The following is a 25,857-nucleotide window of genomic DNA, read 5'->3' as shown; positions in this document are numbered from 1 at the left end:
AAAAGATTTACTAAGATGCTACCGGGACTTGATGGATTGAGTTATAAGGAGAGGCTGGATAGACTGGGACTTTTTTCTCTGGAGCGTAGGGGGCTGAGGGATGATCTTATGGAGGTCCATAAAATAATGAGGGGCACAGATCAGCTAGATAGTCAATATCTTTTCCCAAAGGTAGGGGAGTCTAAAACTCGAGGGCATAGGTTTAAGGTGAGAGGGGAGAGATACAAAAGGATCCAGACGGGCAATTTTGTTCACACAGAGGGTGGTGAGTGTCTGGAACGAGCTGCCAGAGGTAGTAGTAGAGGCGGGTACAATTTTGTCTTTTAAAAAGCGTTTAGATATGGGCCAAATGCGGGCAATAGGGGCTAGCTTAGGGGTTTAAAAAAAAAGGGCGGCATGGACAAGTTGGGCCGAAGGGCCTGTTTCCGTGCTGTAAACCTCTATGACATAATCCCCACCCACAGTGGATACTAGGGAGCGGTGTTCTGCTCACCCAGCACCCATGGGTGGGCAGGGAGTGTGTTTTTAAAATTAATTTCCTCGGGTGGATGGAGCTATTACAAGGGGGCATAATTATAGGCTTCGTGGTGGGAGATACAGGAAGGATATCAGAGGTAGGTTCTTTACGCAGAGAGTGGTTGGGGTGTGGAATGGACTGCCTGCAGTGATAGTGGAGTCAGACACTTTAGGAACATTTAAGCGGTTATTGGATAGGCACATGGAGCACACCAGGATGATAGGGAGTGGGATAGCTTGATCTTGGTTTCAGATAAAGCTCGGCACAACATCGTGGGCCGAAGGGCCTGTTCTGTGCTGTACTGTTCTATGTTCTAATTTGTGGGACCTGGGCATCGCTGGCTGGCCGGTATTTATTGCCCATACACTTGGGGACGAACGGGATCAAAGGTTTTGGGGAGAAAGCAGGATTAGGCTATTAAGTTGGACGGTCAGCCATGATGGTGTTGAATGGCGGAGCAGGCTCGAAGGGCTGAATGGCCTCCTCCTATCTTCTATGTTTCTATTTATCCCTAGTTGCCCTTGGAGGGCAGTTGAGAGTCAACCACATTGCTGTGGCTCTGGAGTCACATGTAGGCCAGAGAGGGGTAAGGAAGGCAGATTTCCTTCCCTAAAGGGAACCAGATGGGTTTCTCTGACAATCGACAATGGGTCATCAGTAGATTCTTAATTCCAGATATTTTTTATTGAATTCAAATTCCATCATCTGCCACGGGCGGAATTCGAACCGGGGTCCCCCAGAACATTAGCTGAGTTTATGGATTAATAGTCCAATGATAATAGTCTACTAGAAGGATGGGGAGGCTTTGGAGAGGGTACAGAAGAGATTTACCAGGTATGGAGGGCATTAGCTATGAGGAGAGGTTGGAGAAACTTGGTTTGTTCTCACTGGAGCGACGGAGGTTGAGGGGAGACCTGATAGAAGTCTACAAGATTATGAGGGGCATGGACAGAGTGGATAGTCAGAAGCTTTTTCCCCAGGGTGGAAGAGTCAATTACTAGGGGGGCACAGGTTTAAGGTGCAAGGGGCAAGGTTTAAAGGAGATGTACGAGGCAAGTTTTTTTACACTGAGAGTAGTGGGTGCCTGGGGGAGGTAGTGGAAGCAGGTATGATGGTGAGTTTTAAGGGGCCTCTTGACAAATACATGAATAGGACAGCAATAGAGGGATATGGTCCCTGGAAGGGTAGGGGGTTTGAGTTCAGTCGGGGCAGCATGGTCGGTGCAGGCTTGGAGGGCCTGTTCCTGTCATGTAATCTTCTTTGTTCTTTGGGAGAGGCGGCGGGTTTGGAAGATGCTGTCGAAGGAGCCTCGAGTTGCCGTGACGCCGGGGAAGTTTGCTGGTGTGGGAGATAATATTCTGATATGTTGGGAAGTTGAGCAGATCAACTGTAGATTTAGAGGTCGGAAGTTAGAATTCAGTGTGTGTAGGATTGTAAAATGTTAAGGTGGAGGGGTGACATTGCATGGTCTCAAAGAACAGTACAGCACAGGAACAGGCCCTTCGGCCCTCCAAGCCCGTGCCGCTCCCTGGTCCAAACTGGACCATTCTTTTGTATCCCTCCATTCCCACTCCGTTCATGTGGCTGTCTAGATAAGCCTTAAACATTCCCAGTGTGTCCACCTCCACCACCTTGCCCGACAGCGCATTCCAGGCCCCCACCACCCTCTGTGTAAAATATGTCCTTCTGATATCTGTGTTAAACCTCCCCCCCCCCTCACCTTGAACCTTTGACCCCTCGTGAACGTCACCACCGACCTGGGAAAAAGCTTCCCACCGTTCACCCTATCTATGCCTTTCATAATTTTATACACCTCTATTAGGTCACCCCTCATCCTCCGTCTTTCCAGGGAGAACAACCCCAGTTTACCCAATCTCTCCTCATAACCAAGCCCCTCCATACCAGGCAACATCCTGGTAAACCTCCTCTGTACTCTCTCTAAAGCCTCCACGTCCTTCTGGTAGTGTGGCGACCAGAACTGGACGCAGTATTCCAAATGCGGCCGAACCAACGTTCTATACAACTGCAACATCAGATCCCAACTTTTATACTCTGTGCCCCGTCCTATAAAGGCAAGCATGCCATATGCCTTATTCACTACCTTCTCCACCTGTGACGTCACCTTCAAGGATCTGTGGACTTGCACACCCAGGTCCCTCTGCGTATCTACACCCTTTATGGTTCTGCCATTTATCGTATAGCTCCCCCCTACATTAGTTCTACCAAAATGCATCACTTTGCATTTATCTGGATTGAACTCCATCTGCCATTTCTTTGCCCAAATTTCCAGCCTATCTATATCCTTCTGTCGCCTCTGACAATGTTCCTCACTATCTGCAAGTCCAGCCATTTTCGTGTCGTCCGCAAACGTACTGATCACCCCAGTTACACCTTCTTCCAGACCGTTAACTTTCCGGTTAAAGGTGGTGGTTTTTCTATGCTGTGAGATTTAAAACGCAAGTCCACAGAGAGAGCCCAGACTAAAAGACCAAGCAGCAGTGTTACCAAGGCAATAGGCTTCTAAGTTGAATCGGACATTTAGATACCAAAAACCTATTAAATTCAAATCTGATGGTTTTGACAACGTCGGACCAATCCTATTGTAGGAAATATTGATATGTCATCAGGTGTATAAAAGGGGGGCAGTGGGACAAAGAGGCAGAGCAACTGTCACCTGCCGGAGCTCTCTTGAGAGAGAGAATTGCTGGCTCATGGAGGGTTAGAACAAAGAAAATTCCAGCACAGCAACAGGCCTTCCGGCCCCCCAAGCCTGCACCGACCATGCTGCCCCGACTGAACTAAACCCCCCTCCCATTCCGGGGACCGTATCCCTCCATTCCCATCCTATTCATGTATTTGTCAAGAAGCCCCTTAAAACTCACTATCGTATCCGCTTCCACTCCCTCCCCCGGCAGCGAGTTCCAGGCACCCACCACCCTGTGTGTAAAAAATCTGCCTCGTACATCTCCTTTAAACCTTGCCCCTCGCACCTTAAACCTGTGCCCCCCTAGTAATTGACTCTTCCACCTGGGAAAAAGCTTCTGACTATCCACTCTGTCCATGCCCCTCATAATCTTGTAGACTTCTCTCAGGTCTCCCCTCAACCTCCGTTATTCCGGTGGGAACAAACATGTTTACAGCATGGAAACAGGCCCTTCGGACCAACTTGTCCATGGCGCCTTTTTTTAAAAACCCCTAAGCTAGTCCCAGTTGCCCGCGTTTGGCCCATATCCCTCTATACCCGTCGTACCCATGTAACTGTCTAAACGCTTTTTAAAAGACAAAATTGTACCCGCCTCTACTACTGCCTCTGGCAGCTCGTTCCAGACACTCACCACCCTCCGAAGAAATTGCCCCTCTGGACCCTTTTGTATCTCTCCCCTCTCACCTCAAACCTATGCCCTCTAGTTTTAGACTCCCCTACCTTTGGGAAAAGATATTGACTATCTAGCTGATCTGTGCCCCTCATTATTTTATAGACCTCTATAAGATCACCCCTCAGCCTCCTACGCTCCAAAGAAAAAAATCCCAGTCTATCCAGCCTCTCCTTATAACTCAAACCATCAAGTCCCAGTAGCATCCCAGTAAATCTTTTCTGCGCTCTTTCCAGTTTAATAATATCCTTTCTATAATAGGGTGACCAGAACCGTGCACAGTATTCCAAGTGTGGCCTTACCAATGTCTTGTACAACTTCAACAAGACGTCCCAACTCCCGCATTCAATGTTCTGACCGATGAAACCAAGCATGCCGAATGCCTTCCTCACCACTCTGTCCACCTGTGACTCCACTTTCAAGTAGCTATGAACATGTACCCCATGATCTCTTTGTTCTGTAACTTTCCCCAACGCCCTACCATTAACTGAGTAAGTCCTGCCCTGTTTCAATCTACCAAAATGCATCACCTCACATTTATCTAAATTAAACTCCATCTGCCATTCGTCAGCCCACTGGCCCAGTTGATCAAGATCCTGTTGCAATCGGAGATAACTTTCTTCACTGTCCACTCTGCCACCAATCTTAGAGAAAGCACCTTCTAGTTAGCAAAGGTACCAAAGGAGAAAAAAAGTTCCAGACAGAAGAATCAACAGAGCAGGTCCCGAATATTCCAGAAGGCACAAAACCTGGTCGTAATTTAGAGAGTGACTAATTTCTACTTTTGTTAATGAGTGGGAATTGTGTGTATTGGAACAGCGTTCCATTGGAATCTTGTTGTGTTGGGGAATAGTTAATAGTTAGAAGGGATTTATTCGGTTTGTGAATAGTTTAGTTAATTTGGTCACAGTGAGATAAATAAATTGTTGCGTGTTGATTTTACAGAGTGTGTCAGGGATTTATTTTGTATTTAACCACTGGAGGTTGCTGAAGGGCAGATGGTACCACTTCTCACACACTTTTTACAGATTATAAAGGTGAGGTATTCCTCTTGGGATTTCAGTGTCAGTTCTCAGAGGGGTTAAACCTCAGTTTTATAACCGATAGCTCGCAGACACTCGCAAACGGGCACTCACCCTCCTGTTCATCATGTCCAGGTCGATATCCGCCTTCTTGGCCCACTTCTGCCAGAAATTGGGATCATCCAGAGAGATATCCGTCCTGTTCCCAGTGGCCACAAAGCTAGCCTGGGCGGGACAGAGGGGAGAGGGCGTTAAGAGTTTCAGTTGGATTAGCAAACTGGAAACCGCAGTCAAATGGACCCTGGGTCCACAGCAACAGAGCAGACGGCCCCGGGGATGGAACAGTCGTCAACTCCCCGCCCTCACCTTGGCGAACGTCGAACCCTTGCCCTCCGTCTCGATGGTGATGGTGGTGGTTCTTCGAGAAAGGATCTGGTCGATATCCTCCTCACAGAACTTGGAGCCCTCATCTTCCTCGTCCATGATGGCGCCGTAAGCTCCCTTCCGCAGGAGGTCCTCGATCTCCTTCTTGGAGAACTGCTGGATCTGTGGGAGCAGGAAGGCAAGCGTGATTCCTAACTTATTATTGTCACATGTACTAATATACAGTGAAAAGTATTGTTCCTTGCGAGCTATTCAGACAAATCATACCGTTCATAGAGAAGGAAAGGAGAGGGTGCAGAATGTAGTGTTACAGTCATAGCTAGGGTGTAGAGAAAGATCAACTTAATGCGAGGTCGGTCCATTCAAAAGTCTGACAGCAGCAGCAGGGAAGAAGCTGTTCTTGAGTCGGTTGGTACGTGACCTCAGACTTTTGTACCTTTTTAAAGTCAAGTTTATTTATCAGTCACAAGTAAGGCTTACATTAACACTGCAATGAAGTTACTATGAAATTCCCCAAGTCGCCACACTCCAGCGCCTGTTCGGAAGGAAGGTGGTGGAAGAGAGAATGTCCGGGGTGTGTGGGGGGGGGGTCCTTAATTGTGCCGGCTGCTTTTCCCCGAGGCAGCGGGAAGTGTAGACAGAGTCAGTGGATGGGAGGCTGGTTTGCGTGATGGATTGGGCTACATTCACAACCCTTTCGTAGTTCCTTGCGGTCTTGGGCAGAGCAGGAGCCCCAGACCGAGCTGTGATACAACCAGAAAGAATGCTTTCTATGGGGCATCTGTAAATGTTGGTGAGTCATAGCTGACATGCCAAATTTCCTTAGTCTTCTGAGAAAGTAGAGGCGTTGGTGGGCTTTCTTAACTATAGTGTCGGCATGGGGGGGGACCAGGACAGGTTGTTGGTGATCTGGACACCTAAAAACTTGAAGCTCTCGACCCTTTCTACTTTGTCCCCGTTGATGTAGACAGGGGCATGTTCTCCTTTACACTTCCTGAAGTTGATGACAATCTCCTTCGTTTTGTTGACATTGAGGGAGAGATTATTGTTGCCGCACCAGTTCACCAGATTCTCTATCTCATTCCTGTTCTCTGTCTCGTCATTGTTTGAGATCTGACCCACTACGGGTGGTGTCGTCAACAAACTTGGAGATCGAATTGGAGGGGAATTTGGCCGCACAGTGATAGGCGTATAAGGAGTATAGTGAGGGGGCTGAGAACACAGCCTTGTGGGGCACCGGTGTTGAGGATGAGTGGGTGGGAGAGAGAGAGGTACAGCGTGTTACCCTGGGACGTGGCAGCTCAGTGTGGGTGGGAGTGAGGGGTCGAGGGATACCCATGCTCCCCCCCTCCCACCCCCAGCAGCTGAAGGCATGGCCGCCAATCACAGAGTGATGGGAATTGGGGGACACTCGAGAGGCCGGAATTGAAGGAACGCAGAGATCCCAGAGGGTTGTAGGGAGCTGGTGGAGGTTTCAGAGATAGGGAGGGGTGTAGGGGCTGGAGGAGGTTACAGAGATAGGGAGGGGTGTAGGGGGCTGGAGGAGGTTACAGAGATAGGGAGGGGGTGTAGGGGCTGGAGGAGGTTACAGAGATAGGGAGGGGTGTAGGGGGCTGGAGGAGGTTACAGAGATAGGGAGGGGGTGCAGGGGGCTGGAGGAGGTTACAGAGATAGGGAGGGATGTAGGAACTGGAAGAGGTGACAGAGATAGGGAGGGGGTGCAGGAGGCTGGAGGAGGTTACAGAGATAGGGAGGGATGTCGGAACTGGAAGAGGTGACAGAGATAGGGAGGGGTGTAGGGGGCTGGAGGAGGTTACAGAGATAGGGAGGGGGTGCAGGAGGCTGGAGGAGGTTACAGAGAGAGGGAGGGGTGTAGGGGGCTGGAGGAGGTTACAGAGATAGGGAGGGATGGAGGAACTGGAAGAGGTGACATAGAAGGAGAGGGTTGAAGGGGGCTGAGACAGGGAGGGGGCTACAGAGATAGGGAATTTGGAGGAAGGAGTTTACAGGGATAGAGGTGTGTAGGGAGGGGGTTACAGAGATCGAGAGGGGTGTCGGGGCTGGAGGAGGTTACAGAGATAGGGAGGGAGTTACAGATATACGGAGTGGTGTAAGGAGGGAGTTACAGAGATGGGAGGGATACAGGCAGAGGGAAGGGTGCAGTGAGGGGGTTACAGGCACAGGGAGAAGTGCAGGGAGGGGGTTACAGAGATAGTGAGTGTTGTAGGGAGGGGGGTTAGGATGGTAACTTACCCCATTGACGTTGTTCTCTCGGCCACTCATGGACTGTAACACTGCCTTGTCAAGGCCCAGCTTCAGGCTGGCCTTGTCAAACATCTCCCTCTCGTACGAGTTGCGTGTGATCAAACGATACACCTTCACTGCCTTACTCTGTCCGATTCTGTGACAGCGAGCCTGGGCCTAACGACAGGGAACACAAGACGAGAGGCAATACATTAGCGGCACTGTGCGGGGGGAGACAGCGGACGGGAGGAGTCACGGAAGAGCGTGACACATGGCGGGAGGATAACCTTTAACCCCCGCCCCCCCCAGTACCTGGAGGTCGTTCTGCGGGTTCCAGTCCGAGTCGAAGATGATGCAGGTGTCAGCAGCGGTCAGGTTGATGCCGAGACCACCTGCCCGTGTGCACAGCAGGAAGACAAAGCGGTCCGACTCCGGCTTGCTGAAGCGGTCAATGGCCGCCTGCCTCAGGTTCCCTCGCACACGCCCATCGATCCGTTCGTACAGGTACCTGAGGGGAGAGGGAGGATGGCAGAGGATCAGGGCCAGAGGCACAGCATCAATCTCCCCCAGTGCGGTGCCAAGTCCCCGACGCACGCACACACATCTCAGCCCAGCTCCAGTCTGAACTATTCCAACGCACTCCCAGTCCCTCTGCCACCTTCGACCCCTCTGTAAACCTCAGCTCATCTCAAACTCTGCATGTCCAAACTCGAACAAGGCCCCCGAAACCACCGGAGAAGTGAATCTTGTCTCAACTGCGTCCAAGGCAATTCCAGTCCCTTCTTCAGGTCGGAGATTCAAACAGTACAGAGTGCAGATAAAGTGTCTCAAATCTGGCTATCCAAAAATTGACCATGTCTGAAAAGTGGACAGCTTTTTTATAAGTTGCTGCAATAATCTCGCAAAGGCCAGTCTTCTGTCACCAACACCCCTTATTATCAGTGAATAAAGTTTGATTTATTGTCACATGTATTAACAGTGAAAAGTATTGCTTCCTGCGCGCTATACAGACAAAGCATACCGTTCACAGAAGGAAAGGAGAGGGTGTAGAATGTAGTGTTAGTCATAGCTAGGGTGTAGAGAAAGATCAACTGAATGCGAGGTAGGTCCGTTCAAAAGTCTGACAGCAGCAGCAGGGAAGAAGCTGTTCTTGAGTCGGTCGGTACGTGACCTCAGACTTTTGTATCTTTTTCCCGACGGAAGAAGGTGGAAGAGAGAATGTTCGGGGTGCGTTGGGGGGGGGTCCTTAATTATGCTGGCTGCTTTTCCCCGAGGCAGCGGGAAGTGCAGACAGAGTCAATGGATGGGAGGCTGGTTTGTGTGATGGATTGGGCTACATTCACGACCCTTTTGTAGTTCCTTGCGGTCTTGGGCAGAGCAGGAGCCCCAGACCGAGCTGTGATACAACCAGAAAGAATGCTTTCTATGGGGCATCTGTAAAAGTTGGAGAGAGTCGTAGCTGACATGCCAAATTTCCTGAGTCTTCTGAGAAAGTAGAGGCGTTGGTGGGGGTTTCTTAACTATAGTGTCGGCATGGGGGGGACCAGGACAGGTTGTTGGTGATCTGGACACCTAAAGGTTTTGTTTCCACGGCGACAGTGGTAAAGTAAAAGCTCCGAGACCCACGCAGCCAGTCCGTGATAGAGACAGTTGGTTTTTAAACTCCCACAGCTCTCTACACCCCCTCCCCATCTCTGTAACCTCCTCCAGCCCCCTACACCCCCTCCCTATCTCTGTAACCTCCTCCAGCCCCCTACACCCCCTCCCTTTCTCTGTAACCTCCTCCAGCCCCCTACACCCCCTCCCTATTTCTGTAACCTCCTCCAGCCCCCTACACCCCCTCCCTATCTCTGTAACCTCCTCCAGCCCCCTACACCCCCTCCCTATCTCTGTAACCTCCTCCAGCCCCTACACCCCCTCCCTATCTCTGTAACCTCCTCCAGCCCCCTACACCCCCTCCCTATCTCTGTAACCTCCTCCAGCCCCCTACACCCCCTCCCTATCTCTGTAACCTCCTCCAGCCCCTACACCCCCTCCCTATCTCTGTAACCTCCTCCAGCCCCTACACCCCCTCCCTATCTCTGTAACCTCCTCCAGCCCCCTACACCCCCTCCCTATCTCTGTAACCCCCTCCAGCCCCTACACCCCCTCCCTATCTCTGTAACCTCCTCCAGCCCCTACACCCCTCCCTGTCTCTGTAACCTCCTCCAGTCCCCTACACCCCCTCCCTATCTCTGTAACCTCCTCCAGCCCCTACACCCCCTCCCTATCTCTGTAACCTCCTCCAGCCCCTACACCCCCTCCCTATCTCTGTAACCCCCTCCAGCCCCTACACCCTTCCCTATTTCTGTAACCTCCTCCAGTCCCCTACACCCCTCCCTATCTCTGTAACCTCCTCCAGCCCCCGACACCGCCTCCCTATCTCTGTAACCTCCTCCAGCCTCTACACCCCCTCCCTATCTCTGTAACCCCCTCCAGCCCCTACACCCCCTCCCTATCTCTGTAACCTCCTCCAGCCCCCTACACCCCCTCCCTATCTCTGTAACCTCCTCCAGCCCCCTACACCCCCTCCCTATCTCTGTAACCTCCTCCAGCCCCCTACACCCCCTCCCTATCTCTGTAACCTCCTCCAGCCCCTCGACACCCCCTCCCGATCTCTGTAACCTCCTCCAGCCCCTACACCCCCTCCCTATCTCTGTAACCTCCTCCAGCCCCCTACACCACCTCCCTATCTCTGTAACCTCCTCCAGCCCCCCACACCACCTCCCTATCTCTGTAACCTCCTCCAGCCCCAGACACCCCCTCCCTATCGCTGTAACCTCCTCCAGTCCCCTACACCCCCTCCCTATCTCTGTAACCCCCTCCAGCCCCCTCCCTATCTCTGTAACCTCCTCCAGCCCCTACACCCCCTCCCTATCTCTGTAACCTCCTCCAGTCCCCTACACCCCCTCCCTATCTCTGTAACCTCCTCCAGCCCCTACACCCCCTCCCTATCTCTGTAACCCCCTCCAGCCCCTACACCCTTCCCTATTTCTGTAACCTCCTCCAGTCCCCTACACCCCTCCCTATCTCTGTAACCTCCTCCAGCCCCCGACACCCCCTCCCTATCTCTGTAACCTCCTCCAGCCCCTACACCCCCTCCCTATCTCTGTAACCCCCTCCAGCCCCTACACCCCCTCCCTATCTCTGTAACCTCCTCCAGCCCCCTACACCCCCTCCCTATCTCTGTAACCTCCTCCAGCCCCCTACACCCCCTCCCTATCTCTGTAACCTCCTCCAGCCCCCTACACCCCCTCCCTATCTCTGTAACCTCCTCCAGCCCCTCGACACCCTCTCCCTATCTCTGTAACCTCCTCCAGCCCCCTACACCTCTCCCTATCTCTGTAACCTCCTCCAGCCCCTACACCCCTCCCTATCTCTGTAACCTCCTCCAGCCCCTCGACACCCCCTCCCTCTCTCTGTATCCTCCTCCAGCCCCTACACCCCCTCCCTATCTCTGTAACCTCCTCCAGCCCCTCGACACCCCCTCCCTATCTCTGTATCCTCCTCCAGCCCCGACACCCCCTCCCTATCTCTGTAACCTCCTCCAGCCCCTCCCTATCTCTGTAACCTCCTCCAGCCCCCTACACCCCTCCCTATCTCTGTAACCTCCTCCAGCCCCCTACATCCCGCCCTATCTCTGTAACCTCCTCCAGCCCCCTACACCCCCTCCCTATCTCTGTAACCTCCTCCAGCCCCCTACACCCCCTCCCTATCTCTGTAACCTCCTCCAGCCCCCTACACCTCTCCCTATCTCTGTAACCTCCTCCAGCCCCTACACCCCTCCCTATCTCTGTAACCTCCTCCAGCCCCTCGACACCCCCTCCCTCTCTCTGTATCCTCCTCCAGCCCCTACACCCCCTCCCTATCTCTGTAACCTCCTCCAGCCCCTCGACACCCCCTCCCTATCTCTGTATCCTCCTCCAGCCCCTACACCCCCTCCCTATCTCTGTAACCTCCTCCAGCCCCTCCCTATCTCTGTAACCTCCTCCAGCCCCCTACACCCCTCCCTATCTCTGTAACCTCCTCCAGCCCCCTACACCCCACCCTATCTCTGTAACCTCCTCCAGCCCCCAACACCCCCTCCCCTTCTCTGTAACCTCCTCCAGCCCCCGACACCCCCTCCCTATCTCTGTAACCTCCTCCAGCCCCCTACACCCCCTCCCTATCTGTAACCTCCTCCAGCCCCTCGACACCCCCTCCCTATCTCTGTAACCTCCTCCAGCCCCCAACACCTCTCCCTATCTCTGTAACCTCCTCCAGCCCCTACACCCCTCCCTATCTCTGTAACCTCCTCCAGCCCCTGCACCCCCTCCCTATCTCTGTAACCTCCTCCAGCCCCTCCCTATCTCTGTAACCTCCTCCAGCCCCCGACACCCCGCCCTATCTCTGTAACCTCCTCCAGCCCCCGACACCCCTCCCTATCTCTGTAACCTCTTCCAGCCCCCTACACCCCTCCCTATCTCTGTAACCTCCTCCAGCCCCCGACACCCCGCCCTATCTCTGTAACCTCCTCCAGCCCCCGACACCCCTCCCTATCTCTGTAACCTCTTCCAGCCCCCTACACCCCTCCCTATCTCTGTAACCTCTTCCAGCCCCCTACACCCCTCCCTATCTCTGTAACCTCCTCCAGCCCCCGACACCCCTCCCTATCTCTGTAACCTCCTCCAGCCCCCTACACCCCTCCCTATCTCTGTAACCTCCTCCAGCCCCCGACACCCCGCCCTATCTCTGTAACCTCCTCCAGCCCCCGACACCCCTCCCTATCTCTGTAACCTCTTCCAGCCCCCTACACCCCTCCCTATCTCTGTAACCTCTTCCAGCCCCCTACCTATCTCTGTAACCCCCTCCAGCCCCTCCCTATCTCTGTAACCTCCTCCAGCCCCTACACCTCCTCCCTATCTCTGTAACCTCCTCCAGCCCCCTACACCCCCTCCCTATCTCTGTAACCTCCTCCAGCCCCTACACCCCCTCCCTATCTCTGTAACCTCCTCCAGCCCCTACACCCCTCCCTATCTCTGTAACCCCCTCCAGCCCCTACACCTCCCTATCTCTGTAACCTCCTCCAGCCCCTACACCCCCTCCCTATCTCTGTAACCTCCTCCAGCCCCCGACACCCCCTCCCTATCTCTGTAACCTCCTCCAGCCCCCTACACCCCCTCCCTATCTCTGTAACCTCCTCCAGCCCCTCGACACACCCTCCCTATCTCTGTAACCCCCTCCAGCCCCTACACCCCTCCCTATCTCTGTAACCTCCTCCAGCTCCCAACACCCTTCCCTATTTCTGTAACCTCCTCCAGTCCCCTACACCCCTCCCTATCTCTGTAACCTCCTCCAGCCCCCGACACCCCCTCCCTATCTCTGTAACCTCCTCCAGCCCCGACACCCCCTCCCTATCTCTGTAACCCCCTCCAGCCCCTACACTCCCTCCCTATCTCTGTAACCTCCTCCAGCCCCCTACACCCCCTCCCTATCTCTGTAACCTCCTCCAGCCCCTACACCCCCCCCTATCTCTGTAACCTCCTGCAGCCACTCGACACCCCCTCCCTATCTCTGTATCCTCCTCCAGCCCCTACACCCCCTCCCTATCTCTGTAACCTCCTCCAGCCCCTCCCTATCTCTGTAACCTCCTCCAGCCCCCTACACCCCTCCCTATCTCTGTAACCTCTTCCAGCCCCCTACACCCCCTCCCTATCTCTGTAACCTCTTCCAGCCCCCTACACCCCTCCCTATCTCTGTAACCTCTTCCAGCCCCCTACCTATCTCTGTAACCTCCTCCAGCCCCTCCCTATCTCTGTAACCTCCTCTAACCCCCTACACCCCTCCCTATCTCTGTAACCTCTTCCAGCCCCCTACACCCCCTCCCCATCTCTGTAACCCCCCCCAGCCCCTACACCCCTCCCTATCTCTATAAACTCCTCCAGCTCCCTACACCCCTCCCTATCTCTGTAACCTCCTCCAGCCCCTACACCCCTCCCCATCTCTGTAACCTCCTCCAGCCCCTACACCCCCTCCCTATCTCTGTAACCCACTCCAGCCCCCTACACCCCCTCCCTATCTCTGTAACCTCCTCCAGCCCCTACACCCCCTCCCTATCTCTGTAACCTCCTCCAGCCCCCGACACCCCCTCCCTATCTCTGTAACCTCCTCCAGCCCCCTACACCCCCTCCCTATCTCTGTAACCTCCTCCAGCCCCTCGACACCCCCTCCCTATCTCTGTAACCCCCTCCAGCCCCTACACCCCTCCCTATCTCTGTAACCTCCTCCAGCTCCCAACACCCTTCCCTATTTCTGTAACCTCCTCCAGTCCCCTACACCCCTCCCTATCTCTGTAACCTCCTCCAGCCCCCGACACCCCCTCCCTATCTCTGTAACCTCCTCCAGCCCCGACACCCCCTCCCTATCTCTGTAACCTCCTCCAGCCCCCTACACCCCCTCCCTATCTCTGTAACCTCCTCCAGCCCCTACACCCCCCCCTATCTCTGTAACCTCCTGCAGCCACTCGACACCCCCTCCCTATCTCTGTATCCTCCTCCAGCCCCTACACCCCCTCCCTATCTCTGTAACCTCCTCCAGCCCCTCCCTATCTCTGTAACCTCCTCCAGCCCCCTACACCCCTCCCTATCTCTGTAACCTCTTCCAGCCCCCTACACCCCCTCCCTATCTCTGTAACCTCTTCCAGCCCCCTACACCCCTCCCTATCTCTGTAACCTCTTCCAGCCCCCTACCTATCTCTGTAACCTCCTCCAGCCCCTCCCTATCTCTGTAACCTCCTCCAACCCCCTACACCCCTCCCTATCTCTGTAACCTCTTCCAGCCCCCTACACCCCCTCCCCATCTCTGTAACCCCCCCCAGCCCCTACACCCCTCCCTATCTCTATAACCTCCTCCAGCTCCCTACACCCCTCCCTATCTCTGTAACCTCCTCCAGCCCCTACACCCCTCCCCATCTCTGTAACCTCCTCCAGCCCCTACACCCCCTCCCTATCTCTGTAACCCACTCCAGCCCCCTACACCCCCTCCCTATCTCTGTAACCTCCTCCAGCACCCTACACCCCTCCCTATCTCTGTAACCCCCTCCAGCCCCCTACACCCCCGCCCTATCTCTGTAACCTCCTCCAGCCCCTACACCCCTCCCTATCTCTGTAACCTCCTCCAGCCCCTCAACACCCCCTCCCTATCTCTGTAACCTCCTCCAGCCCCCGACACCTCTCCCTATCTCTGTAACCTCCTCCAGCCCCTACACCCCTCCCTATCTCTGTAACCTCCTCCAGCCCCCGACACCCCTCCCTATCTCTGTAACCTCTTCCAGCCCCCGACACCCCCTCCCTATCTCTGTAACCTCCTCCAGCCCCCTACACCCCCTCCCTATCTCTGTAACCTCCTCCAGCCCCTCGACACCCCCTCCCTATCTCTGTAACCCCCTCCAGCCCCTACACCCCTCCCTATCTCTGTAACCTCCTCCAGCTCCCTACACCCTTCCCTATTTCTGTAACCTCCTCCAGTCCCCTACACCCCTCCCTATCTCTGTAACCTCCTCCAGCCCCCGACATCCCCTCCCTATCTCTGTAACCTCCTCCAGCCCCGACACCCCCTCCCTATCTCTGTAACCCCCTCCAGCCCCTACACTCCCTCCCTATCTCTGTAACCTCCTCCAGCCCCCTACACCCCCTCCCTATCTCTGTAACCTCCTCCAGCCCCCTACACCCCTCCCTATCTCTGTAACCTCCTGCAGCCACTCGACACCCCCTCCCTATCTCTGTAACCTCCTCCAGCCCCTACACCCCCCCCTATCTCTGTAACCTCCTGCAGCCACTCGACACCCCCTCCCTATCTCTGTAACCTCCTCCAGCCCCTACACCCCCTCCCTATCTCTGTAACCTCCTCCAGCCCCTCCCTATCTCTGTAACCTCCTCCAGCCCCCTACACCCCTCCCTATCTCTGTAACCTCTTCCAGCCCCCTACACCCCCTCCCTATCTCTGTAACCTCTTCCAGCCCCCTACACCCCTCCCTATCTCGGTAACCTCTTCCAGCCGCCTACCTATCTCTGTAACCTCCTCCAGCCCCTCCCTATCTCTGTAACCTCCTCCAACCCCCTACACCCCTCCCTATCTCTGTAACCTCTTCCAGCCCCCTACACCCCCTCCCCATCTCTGTAACCCCCTCCAGCCCCTACACCCCTCCCTATCTCTATAACCTCCTGCAGCTCCCTACACCCCTCCCTATCTCTGTAACCTCCTCCAGCCCCTACACCCCTCCCCATCTCTGTAACCTCCTCCAGCCCCTACACCCCCTCCCTATCTCTGTAACCCACTCCAGCCCCCTACACCCCCTCCCTATCTCTGTAACCTCCTCCAGCACCCTACACCCCTCCCTATCTCTGTAACACCCTCCAGCCCCCTACACCCCCGCTCTATCTCTGTAACCTCCTCCAGCCCCTACACCCCTCCCTATCTCTGTAACCTCCTCCAGCCTCTACACCCCTCCCTATCTCTGTAACCTCCTCCAGCCCCTCGACACCCCCTCCCTATCTCTGTAACCTCCTCCAGCCCCCTACACCTCTCCCTATCTCTGTAACCTCCTCCAGCCCCCTACACCCCTCCCTATCTCTGTAACCTCCTCCAGCCCCCTACACCTCTCCCTATCTCTGTAACCTCCTCCAGCCCCCTACACCCCCTCCCTATCTCTGTAACCTCCTCCAGCCCCTCAACACCCCCTCCCTATCTCTGTAACCTCCTCCAGCCCCCGACACCTCTCCCTATCTCTGTAACCTCCTCCAGCCCCTACACCCCTCCCTATCTCTGTAACCTCCTCCAGCCCCCGACACCCCTCCCTATCTCTGTAACCTCTTCCAGCCCCCTACACCCCCTCCCTATCTCTGTAACCCCCTCCAGCCCCCTACACCCCTCCCTATCTCTGTAACCTCCTCCAGCCCCTACACCTCTCCCCATCTCTGTAACCTCCTCCAGCCCCTACACCCCCTCCCTATCTCTGTAACCCCCTCCAGCCCCCTACACCCCCTCCCTATCTCTGTAACCTCCTCCAGCACCCTACACCCCTCCCTATCTCTAACCCCCTCCAGCCCCCTACACCCCCGCCCTATCTCTGTAACCTCCTCCAGCCCCTACACCCCTCCCTATCTCTGTAACCTCCTCCAGCCCCTCCAGCCCTCCCTATCTCTGTAACCTCCTACACCCCTCCCTATCTGTAACCTCCTCCAGCCCCTACAACCCCGCCCTATCTCTGTAACCCCCTCCAGCCCCCTACACCCCCGCCCTATCTCTGTAACCTCCTCCAGCCCCTACATCCCTCCCCATCTCTGTAACCTCCTCCAGCCCCTACACCCCTCCCTATCTCTGTAACCCCCTCCAGCCCCCTACACCCCCGCCCTATCTCTGTAACCTCCTCCAGCCCCCTACACCCCCACCCTATCTCTGTAACCTCCCCCAGCCCCCTCACCCCCTCCCTATCTCTACAACCTCCACTAGCCCCCTACACCACTCCCTATCTCTGTAACCCCCTTCAGCCTCCTACACCCCCTCCCTATCTCTGTAACCTCCTCCAGCCCCCTACACCCTCCCTATCTCTGTAACCTCCTCCAGCCCCTCTACATCCCTCCCTATCTCTATAACCCTCCTCCAGCCCCCTACACCCCTCCCTATCTCTGTAACCTCCTCCAGCCCCCTACACCCTCCCTATCTCTGTAACCTCCTCCAGCCCCCTACACCCCCTCTCTATCTCTGTAACCTCCTCCAGCCCCCTACACCCCTCTCTATCTCTGTAACCTCCTCCAGCCCCCTACACCCCTCCCTATCTCTGTAACCTCCTCCAGCCCCCTACACCCCCTCCCTATCTCTGTAACCCCCTCCAGCCCCCCACACCCCCTCCCTATCTCTGTAACCTCCTCCAGCCCCCTACACTCCCTCCCTCTCTCTGTAACCTCCTCCAGCCCCTACACCCCCTCCCTATCTCTGTAACCCCCTCCAGCCCCCCACACCCCCTCCCTATCTCTGTAACCTCCTCCAGCCCCCTACACCCCTCCCTATCTCTGTAACCTCCTCCAGCCCCCTACACCCCCTCCCTATCTCTGTAACCTCCTCCAGCCCCCTACACCCCCTCCCTATCTCTGTAACCTCCTCCAGCCCCCTACACCCCCTCCCTATCTCTGTAACCTCCTCCAGCCACCGAGGCCTCTCCGCTGATCCCTGCGACTCGAGTCAGTGCCGGATCAGTGACGCCTCACCTCTTCTGGATGAGGTAATCCTCCAGAATGTCCAGGCAGCGCACCATCTGGGAGAAGATGAGCACCTTGTGGCCCCCGGCCTTGAGCTTGGGCAGGAGCTTGTCGATAAGGACGAGCTTCCCCGCTGACTGGATCATGGCCTGCAGGTGGAAATCCAGCGCAATGGGGTCATGAATCTCACGGAACTCGCCGAGAATCTTCTCCTCAGCCCCTGTGAGACAAAGGTCACAATCGTTAACACAACGCGGAACATTCGAGAAATAGACACCCCGAACCCCTCGATTAGATCCCAGTCTGCAACTCACTCCCGGGTATCTGTTATTCTATATATAAACCACCCCGAACCCCTCGATTAGATTCCAGTCTGTAACTCACTCCCGGGTATCTGTTATTCTATATAAAAACCACACCGAACCCCTCGATCAGATTCCAGTCTGTAACTCACTCCCGGGTATCTGTTATTCTATATATAGTAAGAAGTTTAACAACACCAGGTTAAAGTCCAACAGGTTTATTTGGTAGCAAAAGCCACACAAGCTTTATATAAACCACCCTGAACCCCTCGATTAGATTCCAGTCTGTAACTCACTCCCGGGTATCTGTTATTCTATATATAAACCACCCCGAACCCCTCGATTAGATTCCAGTCTGTAACTCACTCCCGGGTATCTGTTATTCTATATATAAACCAACCTGAATCCCTCGATTAGATTCCAGTCTGTAACTCACTCCCGGGTATCTGTTATTCTATATATAAACCACCCCGAACCCCTCGATTAGATTCCAGTCTGTAACTCACTCCCGGGTATCTGTTATTCTATATATAAACCACCCCGAACCCCTCGATGAGATTCCAGTCTGTAACTCACTCCCGGGTATCTGTTATTCTATATATAAACCATCCCGAACCGCTCGATTAGATTCCAGTCTGTAACTCACTCCCGGGTATCTGTTACTCTATATATAAACCACCCCGAACCCCTCGATTAGATTCCAGTCTGTAACTCACTCCCGGGTATCTGTTATTCCATATATAAACCACCCTGAACCCCTCGATTAGATTCCAGTCTGTAACTCACTCCCGGGTATCTGTTATTCTATATATAAACCATCCCGAACCGCTCGATTAGATTCCAGTCTGTAACTCACTCCCGGGTATCTGTTACTCTATATATAAACCACCCTGAACCCCTCGATTAGATTCCAGTCTGTAACTCACTCCCGGGTATCTGTTATTCCATATATAAACCACCCTGAACCCCTCGATTAGATTCCAGTCTGTAACTCACTCCCGGGTATCTGTTATTCTGTATATAAACCACCCCGAACCCCTCGATAAGATTCCAGTCTGTAACTCACTCCCGGGTATCTGTTATTCTATATATAAACCACCCCGAACCCCTCGATTAGATCCCAGTCTGTAACTCACTCCCGGGTATCTGTTATTCTATATATAAACCACCCTGAACCCCTCGATTAGATTCCAGTGTGTAACTCACTCCCGGGTATCTGTTATTCTATGTATAAACCACCCCGAACCCCTCGATTAGATTCCAGTCTGTAACTCACTCCCGGGTATCTGTTATTCTATATATAAACCACCCCGAACCCCTCGATTAGATTCCAGTCTGTAACTCACTCCCGGGTATCTGTTACTCTATATATAAACCACCCTGAACCCCTCGATTAGATTCCAGTCTGTAACTCACTCCCGGGTATCTGTTATTCCATATATAAACCACCCTGAACCCCTCGATTAGATTCCAGTCTGTAACTCACTCCCGGGTATCTGTTATTCTGTATATAAACCACCCCGAACCCCTCGATAAGATTCCAGTCTGTAACTCACTCCCGGGTATCTGTTATTCTATATATAAACCACCCTGAACCCCTCGATTAGATTCCAGTCTGTAACTCACTCCCGGGTATCTGTTATTCTATATATAAACCACCCCGAACCCCTCGATTAGATTCCAGTCTGTAACTCACTCCCGGGTATCTGTTATTCTATATATAAACCATCCCGAACCCCTCGATTAGATTCCAGTCTGTAACTCACTCCCGGGTATCTGTTATTCTATATATAAACCACCCTGAACCCCTCGATTAGATTCCAGTCTGTAACTCACTCCCGGGTATCTGTTATTCTATATATAAACCACCCGGAACCCCTCGATTAGATTCCAGTCTGTAACTCACTCCCGGGTATCTGTTATTCTATATGTAAACCACCCCGAACCCCTCGATTAGATTCCAGTCGGTAACTCACTCCTGGGTATCTGTTATTCTATATATAAACCACCCCGAACCCCTCGATTAGATTCCAGTCTGTAACTCACTCCCGGGTATCTGTTATTCTGTATATAAACCACCCCGAACCCCTCGATTAGATTCCAGTCTGTAACTCACTCCCTGGTGACCAGCCTTCCCTGACCTTGGGCCCACAGCCGCTCTGCCACTTACCGCTGATGAGGTAAGGATGGTTACAGCACTTGCGGAGCTCCATCATGGTGTTGAGTAGGTTCGGGACATTCGCCTGTCCAGCCCCTTTGGCCAGGAAGGTGAAGTTGCGTTCGAGGATGGCGCGGTAATACTTCTTCTGGATGTTGGTGAGTTCCACCTCGATGATGGTCTCCTCCTTGGGCGCCAGGTTCTTCTCCACGTCCTCCTTCAACCGTCGGAGCATCATGGGCTTGAGAAGGGCCTGGAGCTTTTGGACCTGTCAGGCAGGGGACCAGAGAAGTACGTCGATGTGAGTGGTGTGAGGGGATGGGGGGGGGCAGGGCTAAATAGGGGCAGGGGGGAGATGGCAAAGAGCGAGACAGAGAAAGAGCCCGGCACTGGACGGCTACGCGAGCCGACTGCCTCCCGTCCGCAGCCTCCAGCTTCACCCACCTGCTCCTCCGTCTTCAGGTCTCCAAACTCCTGCAAGAAGGCCGACTCCAGGGGAAACTGGGTGGGCTCCAGGAAGTTCAGCAAACTGAACAGCTCCTCCACCGTGTTCTGCAGCGGGGTCCCTGTCAACAGCACCTTGTGTTCCTGCAGTCGGAGAGAGAGGGAGAGGGACACGATTTAAGCTGCAGGCGTCCGAGAGAGAGAGAGACACAATTTAAGATGCAGGCGTCCGAGACACAGAGGGGTGGAGAGAGAGAGAGAGACAGAGAGCAGGGGAGAGAGAGAGAGACAGAGAGAGAGGTTGGGGAGGGAAGAGAGACAGAAACAGAAAGAGAGGGAGAGAGAGATGGAGAGGGAGAGAGAGATGGAGAGGGGGAGAGAGAGGGAGAGGGGGGAGAGGGGGAGGGGAGGGGGGGAGGGAGAGGGAGGGGGAGAGGGGGGGGGAGGGGGAGGGAGAGGGAGGGAGGGGGAGGGAGGGGGAGGGAGGGGGAGGGAGAGGGAGGGAGAGGGAGGGAGAGGGAGGGAGAGGGAGGGAGAGGGAGGGAGAGGGAGGGAGAGGGAGGGAGAGGGAGGGAGAGGGAGGGAGAGGGAGGGAGAGGGAGGGAGAGAGAGGGAGGGAGGGAGGGAGGGAGAGGGAGGGAGGGAGGGAGGGGGAGGGAGGGAGGGAGAGGGAGAGGGAGAGGGAGAGGGAGGGAGGGAGAGGGAGGGACAGACAGGAGACAGACACATTTTAAGATGCAGGAGACAGAGGGAGGGGGAGAGACAGACAGAGAAGGGGGGGGGGGGGGGGTGGGGGAGGGGGAGCCAGAGCCAATGTTGTGAAGTTAGTTTTTGGAAAATGATAAAAGAACTGTAAAATGTTGTAAGTATTACAAGGTCCCTTTAAAAAGGTAGGTTTTTTTCCCATGCTGACGAGAAGCAGGTGCATGTGGTACACAGAATGAAACATTATTTGAGAAGCAAAAACAACAGGCTTGCTTTGGTAACAGGCTTCAAGCACTTGAATCAGAAGATGTTCCTGACTTTTAACCAGTTTAAACTAGACATTTGAATAGCAGCAGCCTATCAGATTCAGAAGAGCAGGGATGTGCTTCTGAGGCTGTACAAGGCTCTGATCAGACCTGATTCTGCTCCGACGTCTTATGGTCACATGCGTGCTGGTTAGGGTGCATTGACCCGAACAGGCGCCGGACTGTGGTGACTGGGGGAGTTTCACAGTAACTTCATTGCGGTGTTAATGAAAGCCTTACTTGTGACACTAATAAATAAACTTTGCTTTAACTTTTCCTATTGGATCAGTGAGAGAGAGGGAGGGTGCGACAGAAGGTGCACTTGTGAAGCACCCATCACCGTGTTTCACAGCCAGCTTCTGATGTGGAATCGCTGTTGCAGTTTAGCAAACATGGCAGGAAATGTGCGCACAGCAGGATCCCACACACAGCAACGGAACAATGACCAAGGAAGGAAGGAGTGGAATGTATTGAGGCGCCACTCAGAGTAACTGAGTAACCTCATGGAATCTTTTCAGAACAAAGAACATTCCAGCACAGGAACAGGCCCTTCGGCCCCTCCAAGCCTGCACCGACCATGCTGCCCCCGACTGAACTAAAACCCCCTACCCTTCCGGGGACCGTATCCCTCTATTCCCATCCTATTCATGGATTTGTCAAGAGGCTCCTTAAATGTCACTACCGTATCCGCTTCCACTCCCTCCCCCGGCAGCGAGTTCCAGGCACCCACCACCCTCTGTGTAAAAGATCTGCCTCGTACATCTCCTTTAAACCTTGCCCCTCGCACCTTAAACCCGTGCCCCCTAGTAATTGATTCTTCCACCCTGGGGAAAAAGCTTCTGACTGTCCACTCTGTCCATGCCCCTCATAATCTTGTAGACTTCTATCAGGTCTCCCCTCAACCTCCGTCGCTCCAGTGAGAACAAACCGAGTTTCTCCGACCTCTCCTCATAGCTAATGCCCTCCATACCAGGCAACATCCTGGTAAATCTTTTCTGTACCCTCTCCAAAGCCTCCACATCCTTCTGGTAGTGTGGCGACCAGAATTGAACACTATATTCCAAGTGCGGCCTAACTAAGGTTCTATAAAGCTGCAACGTGACTTGCCAATTTTTAAACTCAATGCCCCGGCCGATGAAGGCAAGCATGCCGTATGCCTTCTTGACTACCTTCTCCACCTGCATTGCCACTTTCAGTGACCTGTGTACCTGTACACCCAGATCCCTCTGCCTATCAATACTCCTAAGGGTTCTGCCATTTACTGTATATTTCCTATCTGTATTAGACCTTCCAAAATGCATTACCTCACATTTAGAAACATCGAAACAGAGAAAACTACAGCACAAAACAGGCCCTTCGGCCCCACAAGTTGTGCCGAACATATCCCTCCCTTCTCAGCCTACCTATAACCCTCCATCCTGTTAAGTCCCATGTACTCATCCAGGAGTCTCTTAAAAGACCCTATTGAGTTTGCCTCCACCACCACTGACGGCAGCCGATTCCACTCGCCCACCACCATCTGTGTGAAAAACTTCCCCCTAACATTTCCCCTGTACCTACCCCCCAGCACCTTAAACCTGTGTCCTCTCGTAGCAGCCATTTCCACCCTGGGAAAAAGCCTCCGAGAGTCCACCCGATCTATGCCTCTCAACATCTTATATACCTCTATTAGGTCTCCTCTCATCCTACGTCTCTCCAAGGAGAAACCTTTGTCCAGATTAAACTCCATCTGCCATCTCTCCGCCCGAGTCTCCAACCGATCTATATCCTGCTGTATCCTCTGATGGTCCTCATCGCTATCCGCAAATCCACCAACCTTTGTGTCGTCCGCAAACTTACTAATCAATCCAGTTACATTTTCCTCCAAATCATTTATATATATTACAAACAGCAAAGGTCCCGGCACTGATCCCTGAGGAACGCCACTTGTCACAGCCTTTAAGGCAAGGATGGATAGATTTTTGAACAGTGAAGGAATTAAGGGTTATGGTGAGCGGGTGGGTAAGTGGAGCTGAGTCCACGAAAAGATCAGCCATGATCTTATTGAATGACGGAGCAGGCTCGAGGGGCCAGATGGCCCACTCCTGCTCCTAGTTCTTATGTTCTTGTGTAACTGGATCCACCTGCCCCCAGCCAGTCTCTGAAACCCTGGGGACAGACTGAGGCAGAAAGCTCAAAACTGAGCGCCTCGCTCTCAGCAGCGCGCCCCATCACTGAGCCGCACCCCCCCCCCCCACCGTGCCCCCCACCCCCCCCCCCCGTGCCCCCCACGCCCCCCCGCACTCCGCCGATCAGCGCATCCTCACCAGATCCATCATCTTCAGACCCTTCCAGCAGTTTGCAGTTCCTGTTCTTGAGTCTGTGAGCTTCGTCGATGATGACGCAGCGCCACTGGATCTCACGCAGGCTCCGGGCAGTCGATAGGATCATCTCAAATGTGGTGATGAGAGCGTCAAACCGGTACGCCCCGGGGATGAAGTGACCCTGGGAGAGGGGGGGGAAGGGAGAGCAGAATGTTACACACAGGGGGCGAGGGGGGCGGAGAAGGAGGGGGCGGGCGGCGAGAGGGGGCAGAGAACGAGGGGGCGGGCGGCGAGAGGGGCAGAGAACGAGGGGGGCGGACGGCGAGGGGGGCAGAGAACGAGGGGGCGGGCGGCGAGAGGGGGCAGAGAACGAGGGGCGGAGAACGGGGGGCAGACGGCGAGAGGAGCAGAGAACGAGGGGGCGGGCGGCGAGAGGGGGCAGAGAACGAGGTGGCGGGTGGCGAGGGGGGGCAGAGAACGAGGGGGCGGGCGGCGAGAGGGGCAGAGAACGGGGGGCGGGCGGCGAGAGGGGGCAGAGAACGAGGGGGCGGGCGGCGAGAGGGAGCAGAGAACGGGGGGGCGGGCGGCGAGAGGGGCAGAGAACGAGGGGGCGGGCGGCGAGAGGGGGCAGAGAACGAGGGGGCGGGCGGCGAGAGGGGGCAGAGAACGGGGGGGCGGGCGGCGAGAGGGGGCAGAGAACGAGGGGGCGGGCGGCGAGAGGGGGCAGAGACAGAGAACGAGGGGGCGGGCGGCGAGAGGGGGCAGAGAACGGGGGGGCGGGCGGCGAGAGGGGGCAGAGAACGAGGGGGCGGGCGGCGAGAGGGGGCAGAGAACGAGGGGGCGGGCGGCGAGAGGGGGCAGAGAACGGGGGGGCGGGCGGCGAGAGGGGGCAGAGAACGGGGGGGGGGCGGGGCGGCGAGAGGGGGCAGAGAACGAGGGGGCGGGCGGCGAGAGGGGGCAGGCGGGCGGCGAGAGGGGGCAGAGAACGGGGGGGCGGGCGGCGAGAGGGGGCAGAGAACGGGGGGGCGGACGGCGAGAGGGGGCAGAGAACGAGGGGGCGGGCGACGAGAGGGGGCAGAGAACGAGGGGCGGGTGGCGAGAGGGGGCAGAGAACGAGGGGGCGGGTGGCGAGAGGGGGCAGAGAACGGGGGGCGGACGGCGAGAGGGGGCAGAGAACGAGGGGGCGGACGGCGAGAGGGGGCAGAGAACGGGGGGCGGACGGCGAGAGGGGGCAGAGAACGAGGGGCGGGTGGCGAGAGGGGGCAGAGAACGAGGTGGGCGGGCGGAGAAAGGGGGGGGCAGAGAACGAGGTGGGCGGGCGACGAGAGGGGGCAGACAATGAGGGGGCGGGCGACAAGAGGGGCAGAGAACAGGGGGGCGGGGTGGCGAAAGGGGGGGGCAGAGAACGAGGGGGCGGGCGACGAGAGGGGGCAGAGAACGAGGGAGCGGGCGGCGAGGGGGGGCAGAGAACGAGGGGGGCAGAGAACGGGGGGCGGACGGCAAGAGAGGCAGAGAACGAGATGGCGGACAGTGAGAGCGGCAGGCGAGAGGGGGAGAGCAGCGACCTCACATTGCCCACCGTCCCGGCTTACCTTGGAGTCTCGGAAGTACATCTCGTACTGCTGGATCATCTGCCGGCTGGCCAGGCTGCCGTGATACACAATGGCGTTCATGTCGGTCCACGTGTTGAACTCCCGTTCCCAGTTGGTGATGGTGGAGAGGGGGGCAATGACCAGGAAAGGGCCGTGGATGTCCGCAGAGTAGATCTCCTCCAGGAAGGTGATGGACTGAATCGTTTTACCCAGGCCCATCTCGTCCGCGAGGA

At 55.2% G+C, this 25,857-nt stretch overlaps 1 protein-coding gene across 1 annotated transcript in view; it reads right to left on the bottom strand.

Moving 5' to 3' along the window:
• LOC144490473 (chromodomain-helicase-DNA-binding protein 8-like) overlaps positions 1–24,179 on the bottom strand; it is a gene marked incomplete at its 3' end in the record, with an annotated part of 33,168 nt that extends 8,989 nt beyond the window's left edge. Inside the window, exons 1-8 of the mRNA XM_078208217.1 lie at positions 24,036–24,179; positions 20,720–20,863; positions 20,288–20,543; positions 17,825–18,035; positions 7,854–8,049; positions 7,551–7,718; positions 5,280–5,459; positions 5,028–5,138 (exon numbers count right to left, since the gene is read on the bottom strand). Of these exons, the coding sequence (XP_078064343.1) occupies positions 5,028–5,138; positions 5,280–5,459; positions 7,551–7,718; positions 7,854–8,049; positions 17,825–18,035; positions 20,288–20,543; positions 20,720–20,863; positions 24,036–24,047 (1,278 nt within the window). The remainder of the gene's footprint in view (positions 1–5,027; positions 5,139–5,279; positions 5,460–7,550; positions 7,719–7,853; positions 8,050–17,824; positions 18,036–20,287; positions 20,544–20,719; positions 20,864–24,035) is intronic.
• Between the last annotated feature and the right edge of the window lie 1,678 nt (positions 24,180–25,857).

This window comes from Mustelus asterias, unplaced genomic scaffold (genome assembly GCF_964213995.1).
Source record: "Mustelus asterias unplaced genomic scaffold, sMusAst1.hap1.1 HAP1_SCAFFOLD_3341, whole genome shotgun sequence".
In the NCBI taxonomy this organism is placed as follows: Eukaryota; Metazoa; Chordata; class Chondrichthyes; order Carcharhiniformes; family Triakidae; genus Mustelus; species Mustelus asterias.
This window is presented reverse-complemented; position numbering and strand designations above follow the sequence as displayed.